This window comes from Chanodichthys erythropterus, chromosome 16, assembly GCF_024489055.1.
Source record: "Chanodichthys erythropterus isolate Z2021 chromosome 16, ASM2448905v1, whole genome shotgun sequence".
NCBI classification, from domain to species: Eukaryota; Metazoa; Chordata; class Actinopteri; order Cypriniformes; family Xenocyprididae; genus Chanodichthys; species Chanodichthys erythropterus.
In genome coordinates, this window is record NC_090236.1 from 34359991 (window position 1) to 34385704 (window position 25714).

The 25714-nt window shown below is 37.4% G+C and overlaps 1 protein-coding gene across 1 annotated transcript in view; it reads left to right on the forward strand.

The window, feature by feature from the left end:
- The first annotated feature begins 429 nt into the window (after window positions 1-429).
- Window positions 430-25714, forward strand: part of tnr (tenascin R (restrictin, janusin)) — a 67448-nt gene continuing 42163 nt past the window's right edge. Inside the window, exons 1-9 of the mRNA XM_067363211.1 lie at window positions 430-916; window positions 3563-4036; window positions 8398-8661; window positions 12423-12538; window positions 16826-16976; window positions 21548-21817; window positions 22001-22186; window positions 23558-23647; window positions 23881-24144. Of these exons, the coding sequence (XP_067219312.1) occupies window positions 430-916; window positions 3563-4036; window positions 8398-8661; window positions 12423-12538; window positions 16826-16976; window positions 21548-21817; window positions 22001-22186; window positions 23558-23647; window positions 23881-24144 (2302 nt within the window). The remainder of the gene's footprint in view (window positions 917-3562; window positions 4037-8397; window positions 8662-12422; window positions 12539-16825; window positions 16977-21547; window positions 21818-22000; window positions 22187-23557; window positions 23648-23880; window positions 24145-25714) is intronic.

A 25714-nucleotide genomic window follows, 5' to 3' on the forward strand; every position in this document is an offset into this window, starting at 1 on the left:
TACCAGTGTTATTTTAGAATTGTTATTCATATATTTTTATAAAAGTCTTGAGAGGTACACACAGTGCCTCTTTAGCTTTCCTTTACTTCAGGATGGCCAGATAGTAAGGAGTGCCTCCATCACGCCATGATTGACTCAATGACTTGTCAATCAGATAATAGCTGATAATTATGGATTGTACTGAAAATAACATCAGCCCCCCCTTTAATAATTACTAAAGTTTTTGCTATATTTGTCAAATACAAGCTTTATCATATTTGTGTCAAGGCCAGTGAAAGCATTAGGAGGCCTAGTGAAAATATTGCAGTTGTTGAGTCCTGCTATATTCTTTCTTTTTCTTTAGAGCTAAAAATAGTCTCTTCTTGTCCACAGTGCCAATCAGAGGTCTATTTGTGGAGTTGATGATCTCGCCCTAGTGCCCGAGTTGTGATGTGGGGATGCACCATGGCAATACAAGGTTCAGTAGTGAGCCTTGCTCTACTGTTCTTTGGGATTCAAGCTGTTCCTAACCCCACCAACAAACTAGTGAGGACCACAAGGGTGAGACGACAAGTTCCAGAAGGTGGGGGTCCCCCTAATAACCAGACCCAGCCCATGATCTTCAATCATGTATACAACATCAACGTACCTCTAGAGTCTCTCTGTTCAGTGGACCTAGACGCAGTACCAGGCCCAGAGATAAACAAAGGTATAATCGGGAGTGACAAGATGCCGACGGAGTACACAGAAGAAACAGTGGACTCGGACAGCCAGGTGACCTTCACCCATCGCATCAATATCCCTAAGCAGGCCTGTGCTTGTCCTGCGGCTACCACCATGGAACAGCTGGCAAACCGCATAGAGATGCTGGAGAGGGAGGTGTCCTTGCTTCGAGCACAATGTAGCTCCAGCTGCTGTGGAGAGAGCTCTGTTATGGGTAAGTCTAAGCATCTGAGGTGGATACACGTTGCTTGCACATCCTGCAGTATTATAGAATGATCTGGATTTGAGCATTTAAGCATGCTTTATGTTACGATATTTTGTAAGAGATACATTTTTGTTTATAAATGATCTAAGTAAAGATTACTTCAAAATGTTCAAGCAGTTTAATTCTGGAATTTCAAACTCCGTTATCAAATAAATGCAACCTCGATTGGCATAAGAAGAGACTTCTTTCAAAAACAACTCTCAGAAACTATTTTTACTACTTTCTACCCCCAAAATTCTTGCTGAGTTATCCTTAGATCAATTTAGAAGTGTAAATTCATGCATGATAAAAATAAAAGTTATAACACTTTAAGATGCAAGTTATAACATATAGTTGAAGATGTAACATCAACCAGTTGAAGAATCATCATGTCCTGTTATGGCTAAATATACATAATCAAATATCAATGGATATATTATATAAACAGACAGTGTCTTCAACTTCCCTGGTTGTTTTATAGTGTATTATTTAAACTCAACTTCTTAAATCAGTTTCAAGTGGCTTTGGCTCGTTGGCTCGACAAAAACAAAAGCATCCTGCATCCTGGTCCTTCTGTCGGTTATGATGTGACTGCAGTGCTAAGTGAAGTAGAGGCTGTACTGTGCATTGACCCATAGGGACAACAGAACTGTGGACGGTGGTAGGTGTTGTGCTTGTTTAACGTCTCAAAGGGACACTCGAGTGAATTCACACCTGCAAACCTTGGCTGTTGAGCCCCCCCAGGGCAGCTAAAAACAGCTGAAACACTGCAGTTGTAAAGGGAAAGTCATATTAAGCTATACAAATGAGGTTAGATTGTGAACTAGATTAATTACAGCACTGCTGCTGGATAGGTCTTCCCCTCAAGCCTTTGATAAGTCCTCTGTTTGCTGAATCAAACCAGGCTACATATGCTGGAGCAAATAAGATTGCAAGATATTGCCTCAGAATTATTAATTTTAGTTTAATTTTAGTCACACCTGATGAAAAGGGAATGAAAAGGAATAGCTCTCCCAGTGTGAATTCTGTCATTCTTTACTCAAGCTCATGTTGTTCCAAACATCTCTGATTTGGTTTATTTTGAGGAAAATGCATTCATTTTTGACAGAAACGTTTAAACGAGTGTTCAGGATAACAAAAAGTGAGGTGGATGAAGACAAAAAAAAGCACAACAAAATGATCATAAAATGGCTAACTTGTTTGGCACCCATAATAATAGAAACAGGCTGTAATTTAAGTCGTTATACACTTAAAATCTGAATCAGTTGACCCAGGTCACAAAACTGGTTTGAATGAATAATTCATGAACCAAACAGGTCCAGTTCTTTATTTAAATCACAAATATACTTGTTCAATCACATTTTTAAAGTGCCTCTATTATGCTTTTTCAAACATTACCTTTCATGCAGTGTTAATATAGCTGTTTGCGAATGTAAAAGGTCTGCGGTTTTAAAAATCAAAATGCACAACAAATAAAGTTATTTTCTCCTAAAATAAAGAACTGATTCTGAACTGCTGAAATGAGCTCTTCCTTCCTACATAACAATGTAACAAATTTGCATAATTGCAACCTACGCTCTTCACTGGCTGCTCGCGAACAACGTCTACTTTGACCCGCCCTCAAACACTGTAGTTGTAGCCGAGGCCTGGAAGAGTTTGGTTCTTGTTGTTGAGATGTTGAGAAGATGCTGTTTTCAGTGCTGCGAATCCACTTTGCATGCAATTCAAAAGGATGGGGACTCGTGCTGGAATTTAAAAACCAACGCCATCTTTCATATCACTGTATGAAATACTGAGGAAGCCTCTGGACCAATTAGAGCAGAGTAGGCCTGCAGAAAGGAGGGGTTTAGAGAGACTGAATCCTTTATTGAACTGTTTCAGACACTGTGAGAAATCAGTTGATGCTGCAGTATATTATGAGAAAATTCAAGTGTTTTTTGACCATGGATGCATGTAAAGCTATTGTAGGAGACCTCTAAAGCACAATTAGGAACCTTGAAAATAGCATAATAGGGGCACTTTAAAGGATTAGTTCACTTTAAAATGCTTTACTCACCTTCAAGCCATCCTAAATGACTTTCTTTTTTCAGATGAACACAATAAGAGTTATATTAATAAATATCCTGACGCATCTAAGCTTTATATTGGCAGTGAATGGGACCAACGAGTATAAAGCTCAAAAAAGTGCAAAAAAACGTACTTTATAGTTATTTTAAAACTTGATAAATATGGATAATTTTCTTACACAAGCAAATCGCTTCACTTCAGAAGGCTTTTATTAACCCCCTGGAGCCGTGTGAAGTACGTTTATGATGGATGGATGCACTTTCTTGAACTTTATAGTCATTGGTCCCGATCACTGCCACTATAAAGCTTAGTTGTGTCAGGATATTTATTAATATAACTCAGATTGTGAAAAGAAAGAAGAAACTCATATACACCTAGGATGGCTTGAGGGTGAGTAAAGCTTGGGGTAATTTTCATTTTAAAGTGAAGTAATCCTTTAACGGTCACCATCAGTCAAAATTTTTTCATTGACGTTAGCGTGAGTAAAATGATAGCTTTCATTTTTGGGTGAACTGTTTCTATAACTTCAACACATTTCTTCACTCTTAGGTCACTTGGACTTCATCCCTCAGTGTGGCCATGGCACCTTCAGCATGGAGGTTTGTGGGTGTGTTTGTGAAGAAGGGTGGATTGGCAAGAACTGCTCTGAACCCCGCTGCCCAGATGACTGCTCCGGCCAGGGCATTTGCATCGAAGGCGAGTGTGTATGCGACCGTAACTTTGGCGGTGAAAACTGCTCGGAGCCTCGATGTCCAGGTGATTGCTCTGGCAGGGGGTTGTGCATTGATGGTGAGTGTGTCTGCGAGGAAGCCTATGCTGGGGAGGACTGCTCGCAGGGCAGATGTCTGAACGACTGCTCAGATCAAGGAACCTGTGTGAACGGAACCTGCCAGTGCAGATCCGGCTTCCTGGGGGAGGACTGCTCTCTTATCTTCTGTGCTAATAACTGTAGCCAGAAAGGGGTGTGTAAGGATGGTTTCTGTGCCTGTCAAGAGGGATATACAGGAGATGACTGCACTTCAGGTTAGTGTTCAGTGTGTATGGTTGAGTAAAGTAAAATATATGGTTATATAATGATTTATTGTAAATTTCATTACTTGACATACTGTATAATGTCTGTATACTCAGCCTGATTAAATCTGCTTTGTAGCTTCAAATATAGTACTGGTTAAAGGTTTGGACACATTACTATTTTAATGTTTTTTTTTTGTTTTGTTTTTTAAAGTCATAACTTTAAAAAACTTAAAAAAAAAAACTGTAATATTGTGAAATATTATTACAACTTAAAATAATAGCTTTCTATTTTAATATACTTTAAAATATAATTTATTTCTGTGATGTAAAGCTGAATTTTCATCAGCCATTACTCCAGTCTCGTCACATGATCCTTCAGAAATCAATTCTGTATTTTTGATCAAACGAATGCAGGTTTTTAACCGGTTCTGTACATTGATAATAACATGACATTAAAATGATGCAATATACATGAACAAATAATAATAATAATAATGTAACAAATCACACATCAGTGTATATAAGTGATTAGAAATAAGAAACAATTATTTAAATATATAAATATAATAAAATGTGATGCATGACTTTTGGGTTTAAATTATAAGGTGACTATTTTTTTCCTATTAGCCATAATTTGAACATTTTATTTTTTCCTTTAAGGAAACAGTACATCCGTTGTCATTTATACAGTAATTCATGCCTTAATTTGCAGCAATTACATGTGTTGTTCTGTTAAATTTGAGCATTTTTTCATCGTTTTAACATTACAAACACTTACTAGCTTGCTGCATTGACACAGTACAGCAGTACAAGAGAGTAGTTAACCATTCCCCAGGAAAACGACTTTCTGCTAGATAATTCACACTTTCCGCCTTGTATATTGCAAGTGAATATTTAATGTCTGACCCACTTGGTGTTCTTTGAGCATTTAAAATCCAGCAAAGAAGAATCTAAGCCATAACAAAAGCTTGTTTGAGAAAATACAAACATAATTATCATTGGATATATTCTTTGTCTTTAAGCCAATTGCAGATATGCGACTGGTGTATTGTGTTTTCACTATCAATATAAAAATCCTCTCTGGGAAGAACAGTGTCCGTTTCCCTAGTTACGGGCACACACAACAGATGCTAAACCCCATGGTAGGCCCCCCGCTCCTCCAGTCATGGCAGTAAAATTGGTGACAACTCACAGCGTAACACCATTCATTTGTCAAAAGTCACATTCACTGGGGAAGATGTGTCATATTAACCAGGCCAAAGCAATTTCTCCATCACGCTTACTCAGGTTCACAGCTAGTCTGTGGAAAAGGCTGTCGAAACCCCACACCGCTGAAGACAGCTGTCATCTCACGAGTGCGAGAGGGAAGGGCAAATCATATTACAAACCCAGTTCTCTCCCTCTCATTTTCTGCAAGACTGAGTGGAGGCAAAATTGCTTATTTCATTGCAATTAGGAGAAAATAGTGGGGTGTTGTGCGCGAGAGATGGTGGAATACTGCGAGTGGCTGCTCAATTATTACTCTCCACACAGCTTCTGAAGATTCGCTGCTCTCTTAGGTCTTCATATTATCAAGGGAATGAATTAGGATATGGCTTTTCTTTCAGTTACTCTATCCAATTTTCTCATTTCATTAGGCAGATGAAACCGTAAGCAAAATGCATTTTGCAAACAGGTAGCGATGGGGGGGGGGGGGGGACATAATCAAGGAAAGAGGATGTGATGAGAAGTTCCTTTTTTGAACATTTCAAATAGTTCAAAATGATTTTTTTTTTATGTCTTTCTTTGACAATGACCATTTTTTTAATTAGCAGATATGTTCTATTCAAGGAATTAAATTGCAAACTTTAACAGCACTATACCTGCTTTTACCAAGTCTTTTAACTATAATTCAACAAAAAGAAATAGCAATTTACACTGCACACTTTGCCAAATACAGTCTTGAATTTATTCTAAAAGACTGTTATCTGACATATTGTTGCTTTCGTACATGACAATCAATAATCTAGACAAGCAGGGCTGACCAAGCTGAGAATAAATCCAGTTGGAATGGATTGAGAAATAACTGCTTGAATTTGTGACGCTGTGTTGAAGGACTTCTAAAAGTGAACTCACAACACATAATGTAAATACAACAAAACTGAACAATTAATAACATGTATGAGAAATGTGCCAATTAATTTAAAATGTGTTTCAAAATGAATGTACAAATGCTATTTTGTTAACAACATATTCTTATACAAAGTTCTGTTATGAAAGTCTAGATGGCACAGGCTAATAGGTTCTTTAACTCAACCTGCTCATAATCTATTGTTATCTATAGGGCACAGCTGATTGGTTCCTGCTGTATCAGTAGCCAATGAGCTTGCATGCTCAACCTTGCTACTTTGGTAGCATTGCCTTAGCAGTGCAGTGCACTTCAGAAACCCTCCTCCTTCCCCAGCTCCACCTGTATAGATCTGCTATGGGTAATTCATGTATGTTTTATTGTAAAACAGCAGCATATCATACTTGCTCACAGCAGTGTGTCGTGTATGTATTGGCAGAAGCAAGTCCCGTACTTGCTCTGCAGCAGCAGCAGCAATAAAAGCAGCAACAGCAGCGTAGCAGATCTATCCTGCCAAGACCAAACATACAACATTGTCATACCCATTAACATGCCAAACACAAATATATTTCACAATAGTTTACCATAAATTTTTTTGTATTTATTTTTTTGTGTGTTTATGAAAAAAAAAAAAAAACGATGTGCTAACATAATAAGCTGGATATGATATTTCTTGTCAAAAAATTACAGTCCACTCTAAAATTGGTTGGTGCAGAGACTTCTATTTAGACAGACCATTGCTCCCTTTTATGTCTGAGACTGTTTCTGCTTCGCTTCCTGGCTTCTTTTTCCTCCTTAAAAAGAAAAAGGAGAGCTTGGCAGCTCGATATGGGTGAAAAGCACAGATGCTAGAGTGATAAATTTTGCTAAGTACCCTCCCTGGGACTTTTTTTTTTTTCTCTGTTTTGAGGGGTCTGTTGTAGAGGGGGAACAGAAGGAACACCAGCCTGTCCTGTTCGTGTGGAAGGAGCTGAATTGCTTCTTCAAGTCCTTAGTAATTCCTTAGGGGCCACTCCTACTCCTATGAGCCCAGTATCAGGAGGAAATCTCGTGTGTTCTGTGGACCCGGGATGCTTCTTAGTCTCATGGGTAGCCCAAGTGGGATCCTCCAATCTCTTTTTATAAGTAGCTACATTTTCAAACTTTTCAAGTTTATTACATCCTGGAACATCAATGTCAGATAATACTGCTGATACATAACTACATAACAATACTAGCTATAAACATGTGTGTGTGTGTATATATATATATATATATATATATATATATATATATATATATATATATATATTTATTTGTTTATTTATTTTTATTTTATTTTATTTTTTAAATAATGGTTTTCTATTTTAATACATTTTAAAATATAATTTATTCCTGTGATCAAAGATGAATCATCAGTCATTACTCCAGTCTTCAGTGTCAGATGATCCTTCCGAAATCATTCTAATATGATGAATTGATACTCAGTTATTATCATTGTTGGAAACAGCTGTAATGGTTAATATTTTTTTGAAATCTGTGATACTTTTTTCAGGATTCAATGATGAATAAAATATTTAAAAAGAACAGCATTTATTCAAAATAGAAATCTTTTAGTCCTTACTATCACTTTTTATCAATTTAACACACCCTTTCTGAATAAAAATATAATTTTTTAACCAAACTTTTGAACAGTAGTGTATATTCTTACAAAAGATTTCTATTTTAAATAATTGCTGTTCTTTTTAACTTTTTATTCATCAAATAATCCTGAAAAAAGTATTGCAGGTTATAAAAAATTAAGCAGCACGACTGTTTCCAACATTGATAATAAATCATCATATTAAAATGATTTCTGAAAGATCATGTGACACTGAAGTCTGGAGTAATGACTTTAATGATTAATGACCTTAATGATTTTAAATTGTATTAATATTTCACATATTATTATTATTTTTTTTTTTTTTCTGTATATTTGATCAAATAAATGCAGGCTTAATGAGCATAAGAGACTTCTTTCAAAAACATTAAAAATAGTAATGTGTCCAAACTTTTGGCCGGTACTGTATATGTAATAATCTAACAAAGATATATAGGTGTGCATATATATAGGTATATAGGTAATATATGTAATATAGGTATATATGTATATAGGTAAATGCTTCCAGTATGATTCGCCTCAGATCACATAAAAAAATACATTTTCCAAACAGTCTCCTAAGAATGATTGCTTTTTGATCAGAATGATTCATATTCATATGATGCATTCACCCTTTTTACACAGTGTCACCTCCTATGAATCTGCAAGTTCAGGGAGTGTCAGAGAACACCATTGATCTGCAGTGGGAGGGGCCAGTGTTCCTGACAGACTATCTCATCACTTACGCCCCCACAACCCCTGGTGGAGTCCAACTAGAGATCAGAGTCCCAGGAAACGTTACCAACACCACCATCAAAGGGTTGGAGCCGGGTCTGGAATACAACATCAACGTGTACGCAGTGATTGACAACATCATCAGTGCCCCTATGAACACCTTAGCCTCTACCTGTGAGTGCACTTCTCTCCTGAGAGCTCTTTTATTCAAGTAACATCAGTGTTTTGGTCTGATAAGGCTTTTTATTTATTTTTTTTCCATGAAAATGTTTGAGGTGTTTTGCATATATCTTGAATGTGACATTTTCATTGTAAGTGCATCATTGTTACCCAAGCATGACCCAGGTTTAATAGACCTGGATGAGAGATTACACACTCCTTCACAATCCCATTTGCACACACACATACCTCATGTTACTTCTTCAGAGGAACAACTGGCTGTCTTTGCCAACAGGATATGATTAGACACCCACCACCTGGTGAGTAGCAGTGCCAGATTGGCAAAATGCTAGAGGGCCTTTCGTATACAGTCACTGCCTGTCAGCCTTGAGCAAAACGCCTCAGCCTAGAATAGAACACATCATAACAAATATTGCATTATTTGCGAAAAGCCAGTTGGGCATTCTGCAGACAAACACAAAGCACCACTGACTGGCCTTCTGTTTCGTACATTTTCGCAGGTAATTCAGAGATGATAATTAAGATAATCAGAACTTAATGAATTTGAAATAAATTGTTATTTGCATGTGGCATCTGGCGGGCATCATGATCTGGCTTACACTTTTGAGATATTCACCTAGTGGAGCCATAATTTCTATAATCTAACAAAGATGAGACTAATGACCATTATTGCCCGTTTTCTGCAACTGAATTATATGCATGTGATAGCTAAAATCCTGTGCAATTATCAATAGGGACAAATTGCAAGAAAGGAATGATTAAGAGAAAAAGGAAGGGCTGATACAATTTAACATAATTAGTTTAACTTTTATAGTATAACTTTTATAATTAGTTAACTTTTATAGCTTAATTTATTTTATAATTGATTCCAGTCTTTAGTGTCACATGATCACTCAGAAATTACTCTAAAATGCAGATTTAATGCTCAAGAAACTTTTCTAATTATTTTCGATGTTGAAAACGGTTATGCTAATTAATATGTTGTGGATACATTTTTTCCAATATTTGATTAATAGAAAGTTCAACAGCATATATTTGAATGAAATTCTTTTGTAACATTTTAAATGTTTTTACTTTCACTTTTGATCAGTTAAATACACCCTTGCTGAATAACATTATTTTTTTATTAAAAAATTATGCTTTTTTTTTCAACTTTAGTTAGTGTGTAATGTTGCCGTTTGAGTTAGGGATGCTCCGATCCGCCTTTTTTGTCTCCGATACCTGGGATTCAATATTGGCCAGTACTGATACGATATTCAAGTAATAATAAAAAAGTGCTGAATTACCTAATAAATTGTTTGCCTCACTGTGTGGAAGAGACTGGGATCATTCTTTTGTCCAGCTGACTCCTTCTTTTATGACTCAAGACTTGTTTTTCATGAATGTTTTTGAGTCTTACATGACCTAAAGTAAATTTATTTATATGTAATTATATACTATGAAATTAAAAGACATTTCTTTTAAAATTGTAGCATTTTTTAAAAATATGATGGATAGGACAGAACAAAAAAGGCTATTAACAATCTTTCATTGCGCAAAAGTATTATAATATGAGAGCGGCACAAAGTGTTTATGTGCATCCCATGTGCAGAATGATGCGCTTGAAGCAACATGAGTCACAGCGCGCCAATAGGGACTGGCTGCAGCCTGACGGGGCGAGTGGAAATACGTCACCTCCACTAGTGAAGCTAGCTACAGCTATGGCCGCTGAGCATGCGCACATCAATATTGCGTCATTTAATTACTCTATTTGCGTTATTGTAAGGGTAGGTTTAGGTTTGGGGTAGGTGTAGACGTTAGTAAAACACAAGTGGAGGTGACGTATTTCCTGTTTGAGAGTTGAGCTCCACTCACCCATGGTCTGCAGCCAGACCCTTCTCCAGCGTGCAGCGGCAGTGCTCCACATTGAAAAGTTCAAAGCACAAAGGGAAGACACATTGATGCATATTACCGGTGTGTATATATATATATATATATATATATATATATATATATATATATATATATATATATATACTTCAACAAGAAAGTCCTTTATGCAAAACCATAGACCTTTGTCTACAGTTCAAGTATAATAATAGAAACATTGAATCATTTTGGAGAGAGTTTCATTTTGTTGACTGTCATAACCAAACGCGACACGCGGTTTTGAATGCTGATGGAGAATGACTGACAGCCCCAGCAGAGGGAGGTATTTACGTGAACTTTAATTTAACGACTTAAATATTCTCACATTAAACTATGGAATGGCTTCAGAACACTTGGAATATAGTGCACGAAAACTTTATGGTGCTTTTTAATGTTTTTGTGCCTTTTGTGGGGCTTAACAATAACCCAGAATAGTACACGCATAATATCGGATTTGAATCGGTCCCTTCTGACCAATACCCAATCCAGCAAAAAATGGCAGTATCGGAGCCGATAGCCAATCTGAGTATCGGATCTGCGCATCTCTAGTTTGAGCATAAAAAAAAAGATCTGCTAGGTTACAAAGCTCAAAGTCCACTCCAAAGGGAGATATTTTATTTAACAGAATCCACTTTCCAAGTACTACAACAAACGACTCATTTTTTCCGGGTTTTTTGTGAAGTCACAATGTTACTCATTTAAATAATCCCGCCCATGGAATATGCATAAAAAGCTTCCAGGACCTAAGAGTATACAACACAGGCTACGCACAAAAGCTTCTCCTGAAATGGAGCAGTTCCCACAGTTCTCTGGACAATCTGTTGTTTGTGGATCGCAACTTGTTCCAAATATAGGTTTTATGTTGTTGTTTCAATGTAAACAAAGGGCAAAGCTTTGCCTTCGCTCAAAATGTATAAGAAAATTACAACAACAACAAAAAAACGACTCTGAAATGTCCTGTGAAATCCACGCTTGCAAAGTCCGTGCATGAAATCCATTCTGCACGATCCTCTTGTTTGTTAACATTCTTAAATCTGAATCAGGCTTGAATTGGTTTGAAATTGACAGCATCTTTAAAATGTACATTTTAGAAGAGCTCGCTGTTATGGTAAGGGCCGTGACATTTTCTTGAATACATTCTAACGGGAACTAAACAGCCCAGACTGGTAATAATGTAATAATGTAAAATTTGTGAAAAATACTGTGTTTTTTGAACAATCAAGCATGACAGTATATTCTAGTACACCCCCAAAAAAACTTTAAAAAAAATATTTTACTGATCCCCAACTTTTGAAAGGTAGTGTAGGTATGTCAGTGAGAAGGAGAGCGACCGAGGCTGCTGACTACTGTCAGAGTTTATTTAGCAACTTATTGTATGACTGCACATTATCACTTACTTACAAACCTTTGTATGTCATCATATACATGGAATAAGCAGAACGCTCCCAGCAGAGATAGTGTTTTATTACTGTTTCCTTGAAATTATTTTCAAATCCTCTGAAGGCTCTTACGATTATAGACACTGAAAAGGCTGAAGGTTTACTTTTGTGTACTGTGAAATTACTGTAATACTATTTCCTGACTTCTATTATTTGGATTTCCTGACTTCATGTGTTATAAAATAAATGTAAACTGATCGAAGACACATTCCATATTGAAAATAACTGAGAAAAATAAAATAAATCCTGAATTTATCTGCAAAGTAAGCCTCTCTGTATCTGCTCTCATTGCTCCCTTTTTACAGAGCTAAAAGCTGAGAGTAAAGATCTGCCTTGGCTGAGAAAAATGTTGATTTATTGAACACACACAGGACGGAGGCCAATAATGCATCAATCTGTACCTTTTAGATCTCACGAATCCAGACGGTTTACTCTTCAAATCCATCATGGAGACATCCGTGGAGGTTCAGTGGCAACCCTTAGACTACTTGTTTGATGGTTGGGAAATAAGCTTCATTCCCAAGGTAAGGCTTTCCTTAGAAGGTCACACTTCATTTGATTCTGCCCTTGCTGTAGCTCTTGGCATAACAACACAGAGGTTCTGGAATCTTGTAGCATTTGCGGACCATCCACCGCATTGTATTCAACAACAGTAAACAAGGAAACTGCAATGTAAGGTTTTGACAGCCATCTGTGAACAGCTGATAAATGAATGCTTTTTTTTTAAGCCAAAGATGGTTCGGTTTCTGACAGGTGCCTCTCAGTGTGATAAATGTCAATCTGTCCATGTTTGAAAAAGAATTATTTTGCATCATGGCAGGAACACAATACATCCAGGCAGAGATGTTCTCACTAATCCCCTTTTTAAATGTTCCATCTGGAGAAAGGACAAAACATTTTCAGTGTGTGCATACTGCACCCTCAGAGGAAGAAGAAAAAAAAACGTCCAGCTCCTGCATGCCAACAAAATGTGGAGCTTGTGCTTGGTGTCTCATTATGAAATAGCAGTGGGAGACATAAGTGTATGCAAAACAGCATGTTTCCTGTGCAACATACCTGTCATTTCACATCGGTGTGAAACATCTCTCCGTGTGTATAATAGCGAATATGCAACAGAGCCCCTGAGGTATTTTGTTTAGTTGTAGCATTGCTATTAATACCAGCCATTGAATTTGTAAACATCATGTTCCTCTTCAACAAAAAGATCTGACATACGATATCAGAGGTGTGCTTGAGTGTAATGGATAGTGGTAAAGTGGGGATTATGGTTTACTTAAATGGTTCACACAAAGGATTTCCTTCAGCCAGCAGCAAATAATAGGTGCACTTCTTTGGGATTCTTGAGAGTGCAGTTTTCTGTTCTGTGCTGGGAAGTTTGGGTCTTATCCCACTGTCTTAGGCTACATTCAGACTGCGGGCAAAAGTGGCCCAAATACTTTTTTTTTCTTTTCATATTTCACTCAGATGGATGGACGGATGTCACATACTGGACTGATGTTTTGCAATGTGACCTCACTCTGAACAGTCATATCGGAATTTATTAGACATTTTACATGACAAATATCGATATTTGATACCATTTTCGATACCACGTGGAAAACTACCATATATACCGCCATACAGATAATTTAGGTTATTTTGTTGCAATAGTTTACACACAGCACAGGGAGTCTTTATTTGAATCAGTGGCCTAAATTTACCCCCCCAAAAAAGACAAGTAAATAGTCATTAATGAAATAATAAAAAATAAACAAATTGCAAATGATAGCACAAATAAATACAATTGAATAAAGAGATTAAAAATGGCTTTAAGTTTTTCAGGTTTGTATTCAGGTAAGAAATACTACAGAAATTAAAGTAATCAAATATAAAATAACACTGGATAGTCTTCATTATAATAAATATTTACAGATTAATACTTACAATTAAAGTTACAAAAGTTATTCAGTCAAGTGATTTTCTATTTGTTCTATTATTAACATGACAGACAGCAGCAGGTTTATTAGGCTGCTGTCACTTTAAGAGTATATGCACGGATCCAATATACTGTTACGCAACATGAGTTTTCTCTCAACTATTTGCGTTCTAAAACTAACTGTATTTACCTGAATTTGGTTGTTAAGTCTGACGTCACGCGGCAGCGCTTCCGGGTCCTAACGCTCTATCTCATACCACAAGAAAACAACAAATGGTGCTAATATACACACATGATGTGATGTAATACTTCAAAAAAATTATAATCATAACCTTTATCTCTATACAAAAATTCCAGATGGCCAGACAATGATTCATCTTTTATAAATCGTTAAAATATTAATGTCTGTGACGCTGTGAGCATGGAGAGTGTTAAGTATTTAAAATGTTTAACTTTTTAAAATGATTGATGTTTAATATGAATAAATAGCGCTCATAAACAGCCGTCGATAGCAATCTCAAGTTAACTTAAACTTAAAGTCCCTGTAAAGTCAATTCTGAGAATTCTTTCTAAACACTTTATAAATGTTACAAAATTATTGCTGAAACACATTACAAAGTGTGTGAACTGAGTAATGCTTAATTGTGAAGTTAGAGCGTTAAACAGTTTTTCAACAAGTCTCTGCTCAGGATTTTTTGGGCGGAGCTAAAACGGGGATCTAATGACGCACATCGTCCCCCGAGCATAGCCCCTCCCCTAACACTATATAACTGTCGATGACGCACCGAGCGTGGCGCCGCCTCTACAGCGGTTCACTCGCTGTCTCGAGTGTCATTACAGTCATACAGCCCTTTGTACATTTAGCTAGTAATGCCTTCATCACGCAAATGCATATAACATGGTTGTTATAATATACAATACAGCTCGGTCTTCTTATTTCCTCCCGTCTACAGTCATTTGTCGACTCGACAACAGTCCGGCAGTAGGCTACGTGCCCACCAATGAGTGTAAGTTACCGAGTTTGCGTATGTTATAATTAGTATGTAGTCCACAGTAACTCTACTAAAATGTGCAACTCTCAAACGTAATTCTTTTGTTTATATGCATCAGTATGTTTGACTCATTAGACAAGTAAGTTGAGACGGCAGCTCTGGCGAGTGGGTGTGGTTTCAGCGCCGACAGCGGACACGCCCCCAAGCGTTTGAGAGCAAAGAGCGCTGTCTATTTTTTCGAGATTTTGATAACTTATTTCATTTACTTGCAGATTTTTTTGATCATTCAAATTTGGCTGGGTGGTTAATAACACATTTTTCTGTGGTTTGAAAAGCTCAAAACACATACTTTAAAATGACTTTACAGGGACTTTGACAAGCGGATACTCAGCAAAAGGGGCATTTTGTCATAACTTTGTATGTATTTGACCGTTTAAGTGCAATAAGCCATGGGAAAAAAGTCAATTTGGTACTCACAAGCTGTTTGAGTGATGGCTTTATGTGCACGCCACTTATATAGATCAGTATACCAGATCAGGAATGTAAAATTATGCACAATACAACCAGACTACTGGAGTGAATGAGACGAGGAGGCAGGTGTGTCAATTTGCCTTCGGAAAGAAGAGAGCAAGAACATGCAGCTGGTATCGGTGTATCAATACTGCAGAAAAGGAGTATTGGAACTGTTTCAGATATTTCAGTATCAATACATATCAAAATATCAATATTTTTGACAACATTATTTTATATCACTCTAGATCAACATGCGTCACAATTCTGCTGACTGAGTCACACAGTGAGCTGTTATGCTTATAAGAATTACGATGACAGCTCTATACAAGAAAAACTTTACAAGAACATTTTTCTCTCTTTCTCCTCACTCTTTTGTGTGTTCTCTTTATCGCTTCTACACAAAATTCCCTGACATGTGTGGCACATCAATTTGTAAATATACATGTAAATACTGGCTTCAGTAGCCTCCATGTTTTTTTTCCTTATGACGGTGTCCGTGACCAGTTCACACTCAAATGATGAACAGAATGATAATGTGAACAGCCACACAAAGAAACTGGATCTGAGAAAAAAAAAAATTGAGCACTAAGGCTCAAAGGAGACTTTGCAGTGTGAATGTAGCCTTATCTTTCAGCTAAATCCATAGCCTATGCCCTTGCAAAGTGAGCTCTGGGTGGTTCATGAGTCTCATAAATCCTTCATTTTTGGAATGGAAGAAGAAAATACCTTGGAAACAAAGTCAAAAGCCTCTTTCAGGAGAATAGGAAGTGAATACAAAGAAGCCGATGTTTGGGTGTGTATGTGTGTGTGTGGGGGGGGGGGTGATCATGGTGCACTTCAATCTTCCATCAGTAAGAGGGTTTGCTATGAGTACCGTGCCAACTCCAGCACACCACTGGGGAAATCATATTAGAAGTGGAAGTCCCATCCTCTGTGGATTTAATCCTACAAAGCGTAAGAGCCGCTCTGATTTTCCACAATATTGTAATGGATGCGAGGGCAGAGACAAGTGTGTGTTCACAGACTCGATGGCAAAGAACATGCATTTTAGAACAGTCACATTTTCTGAAACCCTCAAGCACTTTGATATTGCTTGATTTCATAAGCTTACAGGGGAGGTTAGCTGATGTCTTGTGGGGTACGATGCAACTCACAAAGTTCTCTGCCTAAGCAAGTTGGGGAAAAAAACAAGACTTAATTCAATACATCAAACATCTGGCGAAACACATCTCCACTGAAATTCCACTGAATTTTTTTTTTTTTACACAGCCAACTGCCTTCTGAAAACATTCTCGATGTACTGTTTGTTCCTGCATGCCTGCCTGCACTCTGATGCCAGAGTTGTGAAATGTGATATTTCTGTATGTGTTTGTGTCTTTTGCACATCAAAGGACAATGATGGAGGGATGACAGCGCAACTACCCAGTACCATCACGTCGTTCCACCAAACAGGGCTGAAGCCTGGAGAAGAATACACTGTCAACCTGGTGGCCTTGAAAGACCAAGGCAGGAGCCTGCCTGTTACTGCAACCGTTATCACACGTACGCCTCCCACTAATTATACTACATTTATGCATTTGGCAGACTTTTATTCCAAGGGATTTAAAGTATGCAGGTTATATTCTTAGTGTATTTGTGTTCCCTGAGGACTAAATCCATGACCTTGGCATTGTTAGCACCATGCTCTACCAGCCGATCTATAGAAACACCCACGCCTCACTGTTTCATTCTCCAATAACTCGATAGTTTTGTGTTTTTTTAACTTTCTGTATATATCTTTGATTTTGAATGACCTACTTAGAGTGTTTGGTTCATACCAATACATGCATTTTCTCTTTTCACCTACGTACAATGTCATTATATTGCAAATCGTCAGTAAGTTCGGTGTAAGATTTCATAGTGTGACTAAAGCACTTTGTACAGTAATTGTTTCTAAGGAAGAACATTTGCTTGGCTCCACATTGATATAACTAATGCATTCTTATTGTAATTAATTATCTAGGAATGAGGTCTGTCATCAGTCGTAAAATATTCCACCGTGTCCCAACATGAAATTGAGGAGTCAACACTGGACACTTCTTGTCCACTTGAGAAAATAGGCATGCTTTTTTGTTTTGTTTGTTTGTTTGTTTGTTTGTACACCGATCAGGCATAACATTATGAGCACTGACAGGTGAAGTGAATAACACTGAATATCTCTTCATTATGGCACCTGTTAGTGGGTGGGATATATTAGGCAGCAAGTGAACATTTTGTCTTCAATGTTGATTTGTTAGAAGTAGGAAAAATGGGCAAGCGAAAGGATTTGAACGAGTTTGACAAGGGCCAAATTGTGATGCTAGATGACTGGGTAAGAGCGTCTCCAAAACTGCCACTTTTGTGGGGTGTTCCCGGTCTGCAGTGGTCAGTATCTATCAAAAGTGGTCCAAGGAAGGAACAGTGGTGAACGAAGGCTGGCCCGTGTGGTCCGATCCAACCGACGAGTTCCTGTAGCTCAAATTGCTCAAGAAGTTAATGCTGGTTCTGATAGAAAGGTGTCAGAATACACAGTGCATCACAGTTTGTTGCGTATGGAGCTGCATAGCCGCAGACCAGTCAGGGTGCCCATGCTGACCCCTGTCCACCGCCGAAAGCACCAACAGTGGGCACATGACCATCAGAACTGGCGTGTGCGTCTCTTACCTGGGGAACACATGGCACCAGGATGCACTATGGGAAGAAGGCAAGCCAATGGAGGCAGTGTGATGCTTTGGGCAATACAGTATTCCCTGGTGGCTGTGGCCTCTTTCAACAGGATAATGCTCCTGCCACAAAGCAAAAATGGTTCAGGAATGGTTTGAGGAGCACAACAACGAGTTTGAGGTGTTGACTTGGCCTCCAAATTCCCAAGATCTCAATCCAATCGAGCATCTGTGGGATGTGCTGAACAAACAAGTCCGATCCATTGAGGCTCCACCTCGCAACTTACAGGATTTAAAGGATCTGCTGCTAACATCTTGGTGTCAGATACCATAGCACACCTTCAGGGGTCTAGTGGAGTCCATGCCTCGACAGGTCATGACTGATTTGGCAGGAAAAGGGGGACCAACACAATATTATTAAGGTGGTCATAATGTTATGCCTGATAACATGTATGTATGTATGGAGTAGATATTTTATTAAATTAAATTTCTTACTACTTTTGTCATCCTTAGTTGTCTGAAATAAGTATGCTCATCAAGCAAGCAAGTTTTGTGATAGATAGCATGGATAATCTCAGTGTGGAATAGCAGAACAGGTTGCTTCATCATTAATGGAGACAAAAGTTTGCAAAGCAAACAAATGCTCCTCGGATGAATGCACAATACGGGGGGGTTAGTTACATTCTGTGTGCAGAGAAGATGAAAGAAAGAACATTGTGAAGTGCTTTTCCCTTCAGGTTACTCAGCCAGCTGACTCACTAGTGTCTCTTTTGTAGCTGGAGTTGACAAGTTGGAAGTGGCTTGAGCAGTGATTTCCTCCACCCATCTGCCATGTCCTGTTGTTTTTTCCCCCCTGTCCTTGGTGCTGAAATCAGTGTAGTGCAGCAGTGAGGCTGAACAGAAGGCTCACCTTCAAACTATACTATGAATACAGTCATTTTACTGTTAGACTGCTGACAGTGTGTTGTCAGAACGGAACACTATTGCAAATATGTTTGACAAGACATTCAGAAAAACATATAGTCAGTTATATAGTGCACTCACAAAGGAAGGTGTGTAAATAGTCCATTCATAAGGTGTGTAAGAGGGGCTAGACTTGGCTGGGAAGGCATAAAACTGCAAGGAGGTGTCACAATGCTTCAGCTAATGGAAAATGTCACCATGATGAATGGGTCAGTCTGCCAGCAATTATGCACTTAATGTAAACTTCACCCAAGAATTCTTCTTCTATCACTTACAGACAGGAGGATTAGATTCAATTGAACTTTTCATGGACAATTGAAATTGCATGTCTGCTGCGAAAACGCCATTAATTTCTACGGGCCTCACCGTCGAGCATAATTAAAGAGACATTAATTATGCATGCGGGTCCATTAATATTTCACGTGTCCACTGCGGATACCTTATTGGATAAAGAAAGACAAATTTGATGTCATTTAATTATTTATGTGTGCAAAGATTTATCTATCCCCGGAGAAATACGACGAGCTTTCGCTAAGCACACGCATGGTTCCTCATGAGTTTGCAAGCTGCTTCACAGTAATTATGCTTAAGCGCTAAAATACAACATTTTCAGTAAAAAATAAACAGTAATCTATTGCCTTGTCTCTGGTGTGACTAGACTTATAAATGAGACTATGCTGGTGTGCCTTGAATAAAACTAAGAAATCACCCTTGTGTATTGAATAGGCTGTGCATAGAACTTAAAGTAAATATTCCCATGAAGCTGACGTGACATCATTTCCTAATTTGCTTGGGGTTTCTCCTGAACCTTTGTGTTTGATAAACGGGTCACATTTTGTAGTTGTAATATCCTTTAGAGAGTCACAATGGCATCATGTGTGATATTTGCTTTGGGCTCATCCTTGAAAAGGGAAATGTGGTATTCAGCGCAGTCTCACCTGGTCCAATTAGTAGCGTTTTGCATATCACAGCAGAATGAGGGCGGGGTTGGCGATGAGGTCAAAAGTACCAGAGTATGTTCATCTTCCTTCACAATACCTGTTTCTGAGGCAGATGGTCATGTTGCCCTATATAAAGAAGCAGGTTAATTATTCACACAACAAGTTTGCATCTTATTAAAAGAGCCTGTTGGAGGCTTAGCATGGCCACTTGGTTCAGTCACTTGAGTGTGAGTTTGCCTTCTGTCAGTAACTGGAAAATACTTTCTCATTAACTGTATTGAAAACATGGATACCTTAAGGGTGAAGTGTTTAATTCTCAATATGAAGTTTAATATGACTTAATTGTATACACTGTGGCTCTCAGTTTTCAAACATTGTTTGGTTTTAGTGGTCCAACATGGAAACTTTTGACTTAACCAGTGGTGCAGGCCATTGGACTACCTGTTTGTCCAAAGAGGTCAGCGTTTGGCTGCTTAACATGGTCTAGTTAGCTGTAATAATACCATAAAGAGCAACTTTTTCCATTGACAGCTGTCCATGTCTTCTGATGTTGCCATGTTTTTTTTTTGACAAAGTAGTATTTTTTTTGCAAGAAACATACATCAAACATTTTTTTACTAGATTATAGTAGCCTATAGTTGTGCTGAGCAACTATTATAGATGTGGGCAAAAGAGGTAGTTTTTGGAAAACCTGTTTGAGAAAGAAAAAAAAAAGCAATTTAATTTGGTACTTTTTATGCCACATAAATTACACCTGTAAAATCTCAGACACAGTCACAGTTCAGTATATTTAAAGTTCAAGCTTAACTTTAAATTCAGTGTTATCAGGTTCTGCACATTACTACACCATTGCGCTTCATCATTTTTAAATAAGTTTTGCCACCACTTTTTGACTCTGCACCATTACTTTTGTAATATTCTAATGATGTGATAAAGAAAGAAATAAACTGACACGGCATCCAATAAGTCATGTTAGGTCTATAGCTCAGGGCTTTGTTTTTGTGTGGAAAAATAAGCTTTAAGCAAATTCACATATTTGCTCGTTTGTATTTTATCTTCATTTGTATTTAATGGTACAAAAACGGATGTTTTTATGTCCTTCATTCATTACAGCATTTAATCATCCAGACAGATGAAAGTAAATTAAAATCATCAAATAAATCCCCCTAGGCTCAAATGTAAAAAAAAACCTCTAATGCCACTCTTACCATGTTCTTTCCTTGTTGTTACACAAGAGTTTTAAACCTTTACAGATTCAAGAATCTTTATCCTTTGCTAGATTTCTTTTTTTTCAATATCACTTTATAGTAACTATTTATATTTAGATCATAATGTGTATCAGATCATTAGTTATTTTTTATTAAAACAGTTTAAAATGTCAATAGTTTTCTATATCTTCTCCATGGACCCCCTGCTGTGCTTCTCCCCGGTGTCCACTGACTCATGATTGAAAACTCTTCAAGCATATTGAGAAGCTCTGACCAGACTTTTCTCATTTCATTGAGGTTGCCTTATGTTTTTTCTTCAGTAATCGATGGGCCAACGCAGCTTATTGTGCGAGACATCTCAGACACGGTTGCCTTTGTGGAGTGGAGCCCACCCAAGGCTAAAGTGGACCAGATTATATTGCGGTATGGGCTGGTAGGGGTGGACGGGCCAAAGACCACCTTTCGCCTGCAGCCCACTCTGAGCCAATACTCCCTCCAAGTACTGAGGCCTGGATCCACGTATGAAGTATCAGTTTGTGGAGTCCGGAATGGCACTGAGAGTGGAGGCATTTCCACAGAGTTCACGACAGGTGAAAGAAAGCAGTTCTGACTGTGTAAATCAACTTTCATCAGAGTTTAAAGATTAAAGATCTTTAAGTAGGTGTGCTTCACAGAAGTAAACATTTGTATTCGATAAAAAAAATGTAACATGATAACAAAGCATGATATCCATTTTGTGACCAGTTCATTATCGATTGTATCATTTTTCTCAGAAATTGATGCACCAAAGAACCTGAGAGTGCTGTCAAAAACGTCCACTAGCCTGGAGCTGGAATGGGACAATAGTGAGGCAGATGTAGAAGGCTACAGTGTAGTCTACAGCACTCTGGCTGGCGATCAGTATGACAAAGTCATTGTCCCACGCAACGAAGGCACCACCACCAAAACTACTCTCAATGGTAGCTCAAACCTAACCTTTTCCTTTATTTCATACTACTGTAATATGTGTGTGTGTGTGTGTGTGTGTGTGTGTGTGTGTGTGTGTGTGTGTGTGTGTGTGTATATATATATACCAAAAAATATATAGATATTTTTCATATATTTTTACTAGTAGGTGCAGGACACTATAGTTCATTTATGTAAGTGAGGAGAGCAAAATAAAGTAAAATGTGACACATTATACCCAAAACTTCTTCATTCTACAATGGACTACCAGTAAAATTGATAACAATTTGAAACCAAAAATTATTCAGACACTTTGACCTGACCATGTTTTGCTTAAGTGTTATCTGACATAATTAAGATAATTTTTTTCTGACACAGTTTAACTCTGAGATCTTGTCATATTTTATTACCATTTTTTTTAACTATAGTGAATAAACTGAATTTCAAATTTTCAATTAAAAATTCTTTAAAATTATTTTATATTCAAATTTAATATTAAAAAAGCTTTAACATTATTAAACAGCATGTCATCCTACATTCACATTAATCATAACATTTTTAATGTATAAACATAACTTTTATATATATTACATTGTCACTATGATGAATTGAGGTTTTTGACTACATCATAAAGGCATTACAATAAGGTTTCATTAGTTAACTACGTTAGTTAACATGAACTAATGCTTTTACAGCATTTAATAATCTTAGTGAATGGTAATTTTAACATTTACTAATACATATAATGTTGTATTTGTTAAATAGTTAATGCTTTGTGAACTAACATGAACAAACAATGAACAGCTGGATTTATTAACTAACATTAACAAAGCTAAACAAATACTGTAACAAATGTATTGCTCATTGTTAGTTTGTGTTAGTTAATACATAAACTAATGTTAACAAATAAGATTGTATTGTAAAGTGTTACCCATTTATTTATTTATTATTTAGTGCTCTTAAATATTTGTACACAAAGTACAGTTGTAGTACAAATTTGTTTTACATATGCATGGATACAGGCCATTTTGACTTGATGGAAAAATTTAAAGTGAATCCTCAGCCTCTTTTAAATTTGTTGCCATACTGATTTTTTTCTCTCTTGAACAGCTTTTTTGTTCAAGTAATCAACATTTCGGACAATAAGTGTTGAAAATAAATGTATTTATGTTTCTAAAATGTATTACAAGTCACATCAAGGTGTTTGACTCAGTTGCTCCTGATGTTTTTCATCTCATTATGAGTTAATTGTGAACACCCACAAATCTATTTTATGCTTACTTAAATGGTGACAACAAAATAAATTTCTCATGTGCTTAATGTATTGATCTTTTTTTTTTTAATCTCTCTCTTTCTGTTGCTCTTTCACTTTCTTTCCTCTTTAGATTTACTGCCTGGCACTGAGTATGGCATAGGAATTTCAGCTGTCGTAGGTGCCAACCAAAGCACCCCAGCAACGATGAATGCCAGAACGGGTAAGCTAGAAGCTTATGGGTCTGCCGTTGCCAAATCACAGTGAAATAAATGTATTTTCAATAGTATGGAGTTTGTATTCCTGCTGCAGACCGTGCAAATCTGTTTTTGCCAGCAGAACTGATATATGATGTTTGTGATGGCATACAAATATGCTCAAGGTTTACTGAACCAAACAGTTTAATATTCCCATTACAAACCTTGAAACAGCCACAGTGTACTCTGTAATCTTTAGGTCTGGATGTCCCCTTGGATTTGACTGTCACAGCCTCCACCGACAACACCATCACGCTGTTGTGGGGTACAGTGCAGGGGCCTATTGACCACTATAGGGTGACCTACACATCCTCCACTGGAGTCACAACAGAGCTTACGGTGCCCAAGGATGTCACCACCACCACACTGACAGGTCTAGAGCCGGGCACTGAGTACACCATTACAGTTGCAGCACAGAGAGGCAGGCAGCAGAGCACCGCAGCCACTATTGATGCCTTCACAGGTAATTTGATCTTTTGGGAACTCGAGTACAGCAATCACTGTTGAGTGTCCAAAGCACTGCCTCATGACATGACATGTCAGTTTTGGCCGGAAGTCTCTCGTTAAACTCTTCGGTAATTGCATGAGGAATGCAGCATGGTGTGAAAGTAAGATTTTGCTTCAGTGTTAACCCTTTGCAAAGAAAATTCAACAGCTCCTGTAGATGGGTTTTTTTGTGTTTGTTGGTTTTTCCCAGCAGGTTTGTTTCTAGTCACTTCTAATCATCTTTCATCAAAATTCAGCCATACATCTGTCATTTACTTCAGGGGTTCCCAGACTTTTTTTTTTTTTTTTTATTAGTTGAATGAACATATCTTCATTTTGCTTATGTAACATTTTATCTGTTGTTTTCACTTGGATTTGCCTGGCACATCAACACTTACATATCTACAGCATCAAGTTTGTATCATATTTCATCACTATTTTCCACTTTTCTTCATCCAGTCTCCATTTGCTTAATATCTACTAATAAGATCATGTGATTTGTTGATAGCCAAAATCAAAAAAGTATGAAATTAAAATGATCAAATAAAAAAACATTTATAGATAATTTTCTTTATTAGGGATGTCAATCAATTAAAAAGAAATCTGAAACAATAAATTGCATATATTGTAACCGTGTGAGAAAATTAAAACAATTCAAAGCCATTACTATTGTGGCAGACAAGTAAATTATTAAATTAAAATATAAAGACATTCATATTTTCATATCATTGAACATAAGCCTGTCACTGGCCTACAATCTACCGCAATCCATTTTGTAATTGATTTTGTGAACACATCTGGTGTCGGTTGCATAAACCGCTAAGACTAGTCTTACAAGCTAGACGTCATTTTTTTGTCTTTAAGACTGTTCATAAATGTTAATAAATTTCTCATGTCAGTTACATAAAAATGTAGATTGGTCTAATCGGCCAAAAAGCTGTGCTTGAACACACCAAAAGGACTAAAGGTGACTGTCAAGTAGCACGTGCATTCTGTGTCTGCGTACATGTAAATATCTGTCTATATCAGAAGGTATCAATAGTCTATTTTCGTCATTCAAAAAAGGAAACCAAAACTAGGACTTCAGATGTACAAACTGTAAATATAGCAGAGCTTGCTTACTATTTTCAATATCAATCATACTGATCACATTCTTCATTCAACTTTGCTCGTGTTATGAAAATATTTGTGCATTTGAATGCTCAGGTAAGATGACCTAAAATTATAACAGCCTTCTGTTTTGTCTGTTCCGTCTTGACCTCTTCGCTCGCTTTCATCAGTTTCTCTTTTAATTTCGTTCACCGACTCATTCGCTAATCTGAACAGTCAATCAGAGCTCTCTCTAAATGATGGCCCGAGGCCGATTCAACATCCTGACGGCGTCCAACTACTAACTGTGGAACACACCGAAAAAACTAAGCCCACCGACTCTTAAAAACAACCCGACGGCCGACCTTCAGTGTGTTGTGTCCCAGCCTTAAAGGGATAGTTCACACAAAAAGGAAAATTATCCTATGATTTACTAACCATCAAGCCATCCTTCTTTC